Source organism: Nicotiana sylvestris, chromosome 11 (assembly GCF_000393655.2).
Source record: "Nicotiana sylvestris chromosome 11, ASM39365v2, whole genome shotgun sequence".
Taxonomy (NCBI): domain Eukaryota; kingdom Viridiplantae; phylum Streptophyta; class Magnoliopsida; order Solanales; family Solanaceae; genus Nicotiana; species Nicotiana sylvestris.
This window is the reverse complement of record NC_091067.1, coordinates 145324522-145327983: the sequence shown is the minus strand read 5'-3', so window position 1 is coordinate 145327983 and position 3462 is coordinate 145324522. Positions and strand designations below refer to the sequence as shown.

Below are 3462 nucleotides of genomic sequence, written 5' to 3'. Positions count from 1 at the left end.
ACTTGATTTTGGTTGAATTTCAGATTGAAACTCGAAGACGAAGAAGACATGACATACATTATACAGTAGAAATTGTAAAAAAATTATATTCTGTTTATATATATATATAGAAATTATATTTAAATATTGTATGAAAGTTGAATAATATTGTATAAAAATTATATTTAAGTTGTATGTTATTGTAGTTGTATATAGCTGCGTAGAAATAATGCATGAAAGTTGTAGATAAATTGTAAATAAATTGTATAATATATTATTAATTATATGAAATTTATTTTTATTATATATAAATCAGATACAAAATATACAAAAGACATATTATATAAAATTTGTATAAAAATTTGGCATCCATTTGAGTATTGAATGTTTGATGTTGGATTAGCTTGACAATGTATCGAATTTGTCTAACTTGATGTTGCCTTTAATTTCACTTTCTTTACCGGTTTTTGTCGTTTCGGATGTTGTTCATATATATGAATGAAGCATACCCAGTAATAAAATAATCTAAATTGCACTTGTTTGGAGAGAAGAGGGGAAAGATGAGAGAAAAAAGGAAAATGGTGTAACTAAATCACTTGATTGAAGGTACAAATAATAGATTGAGAGTCTTTTAAGGTGGATTGTATATATTTTATAACTAAAATGTGTTTAGGTCGGATAAATACCAAAACATGAACATTTTTCGTAATAAAATTTTAAATAGTGTGTATGTAGGTAAAAATCCCTTATGTAATTGGATGGGAAGGGTATGAATATGGATTAGTTATTGGCCTAAAGTTCTCTTAATATTTCATGCAAAGACCTCGCTTAATTTTTTGGCACCTCACTTGGGGCATTTGTATCTATACCCGCTTTCTGTGTCACGTTTTAACTTATGGCCGCTTTGCAAAAAAAAATTGCAAGCGTACCTGCTTTTTCGCATAACTTCAGCATACGAGACTGAAGTAGCAAAAGCAATCACGCAAAACTTCAGCATTTCTAGTAGGCGGACCTGAAGTTCAGCTCTAGAGCTGAAGTTTTTGTTTTGTAACTGGCGAACTTCAGTTCTAGAGCTGAAGTTTTGTTTTGTAACTGGCCTAGAGCTGAAGTTTTTGTTTTGTAACTGGCAAACTTCAGCTCTAGAGCTGAAGTTTTGGTTTTTGTAACTGGCAAACTTCAGCTCTAGAACTGAAGTTTTTGTTTTGTAACTAGCTGAAGTTATTTAGTTCATTTATAAAAATTTCAGCACTGTATAAGTTGTTACTCATTTCCTCAAAAAACTAATAACGGGCTCATCAACAGGAGCACTACTATGGTGGAGAATATCTGAGACAAGCATAAGCAGGGCAACTTTTGTTGGAATTGAAGTTTCTTTAAGCGTCAAAGACTCTGTTAGAACTTCAACTACCTGCAACTCAGTAGCAACATGGTAACTGTTTCAGGAAAATACAATGGAAACAATTACGATCACATGATCCCTCAATTCATTCATGGTCCTATTTATTACAATTACAATTAATGTTCAAGTCTCATCTTTATGCTAAATAATATAAAAAAAAACTTCAAAGAACTGATATAAATGCATTTGGATAAATTTGTTTTGTAAAAGCAAAACGGGTTGGAGATATATTATGACCGAGAGAAGAAGAAGAAGAAAACGAAGGAGGAAGAGAAAGAGGGCTGAAGTTATTTATACCTCACTTTCGTCTTAACTATATTGGACTTTTGGGCTATCCGAGTCCCATTGACTCCTTGTAGAAATGACATTAGGTAGCCACTCTAAAGGGCTGCTATTTAGGAATTAGCCGGTGCGCCTTGAATTTTAGCTTTTCAATTCAATTTTTCAGAACAAAAATTGTCCCGGATTGTCTCGAAGTTAAGATTATTAGTTTAAAATTTTATGACAAAATATGTATTGACTAATCTTTAATAGCATTCCTGAGAATGGCTATACGTGGACTTGCCTGTGGACTCCTTTGCAATCTTATAGATCCTTCCTCTTGATATACCACCAAATATTCTACACTAATTATAAGCATAGCATCAGTTGGTCCTGACTCTGTAAGAGTCAACCACACAAAATTAAACTCATGACATTATCTAATTATTCATCAATATCAGCGTTTCTTTCTCTTTCAGATTAAGCACAAAATATTCATAAACCACATAGTAGTATATATCAAATACTCATAATTTTGTACAAACAAAGAGGAGCATAACTTTAGATTTATATGACCATTACAATATTGCATACGAAATGCCAACAAAGATTAAAGCATTAGTGGGATATGGCCAACAATGCTTGTGATTGTTTCTCATATTTGAAACCATTAGATTTAGAATCATCAGCACTCCACACAAATATCCCAGCCAACTCTCCTTTACTTTTCAGCTTACTACACGCTGTGAAAAATCCATTATCTGGAGATAATCCCCCACTCCCATCAGTGCTGAAACTAGCCAACATCTTTCCCCCTTCATAATTGGATCTTTGTGTAGCAAAATAGTTCATGAATTGAGACACAGTAGTTCCCTCATCATACGCGTAAAATTGGAAATTAACATAGTCTATAATGTGACCGTAGCTTTTCCATAGCGCCTGATAATGACTTTGAACTTCATCATCATCAAATGGAGCTATTGAGGCAAAGGAAATGACTCCATTATTCTTGAGTGTTGTAATAAGTCTGCCTATGCACTCTGTAAATGTATCAGGATCAGCTTGAAAATGTTCATAGTCGATATCTATCCCATCCAAATTGTATTGCTTAATTATATCACTAAGAGAAGAGACTGCATTTGAAACCCAAGAATCAACAGAAGAAGGGTTGAAATAGGCGCTACTTCCTCCAACACTGTCTCCTCCTAAACTCAATGCTACTTTAACATTCGAGTGTTGGGTTTTGATGGATGAAACAGAAGAAGGGGTAAGATTATCTGTGTCCCAAAAAATGTTGAATTGACCATTGGTGGGAGATGCAGAAGGAGTGTAGTCAATGGCAAAGGAGAGAATGAAGTGAAATTCGACGTTAGAGTGAATGGGGACATCAGTAAACTTGACATTCTTGAACTCTGCTCCAATGTATTCCCTGAATATGTTGGAATTTCCAGGTGTTGCATGAATTGGTGAGAGAAAAAGTACTAAGGCTTGAAAAGCACAAATTGAAATTAAAATTTTGGAGAACTCCATGAAGTTGAGATTTGTTAATTAGAACTGTGTAGTGTGCTAGAATGGTATGCAGTTTAAATATAGGTTCATTAATAGATGGATGTTAAAGCATCAGTCACAAGGGAAAGTTAAAAATTGTTACCTTTAGTTTGCCGTTTCAGCTAGTTGTTGAATCGGTAAAAAGTTACATTATCTTTCTTTTTTTAATTAGCAGAAGTGGAACACTGATTTGGATCTGCAGCTTGACTCCAAAAATTATTACATTCTTTGGACATGTATGCCAAAATTCTAGTCCTTCTATGCCAAATTTAAAC

At 33.4% G+C, this 3462-nt stretch overlaps 1 protein-coding gene across 1 annotated transcript; it reads right to left on the bottom strand.

Moving 5' to 3' along the window:
• Nucleotides 1-2257: 2257 nt before the first annotated feature.
• On the bottom strand, nt 2258-3172 carry LOC138882387 (chitinase 2-like). The gene has a single exon (XM_070163135.1). The coding sequence runs from the start codon at nt 3167-3169 to the stop codon at nt 2258-2260; it is 912 nt and encodes a 303-aa protein (XP_070019236.1). The 5' UTR covers nt 3170-3172.
• Nucleotides 3173-3462: the final 290 nt, after the last annotated feature.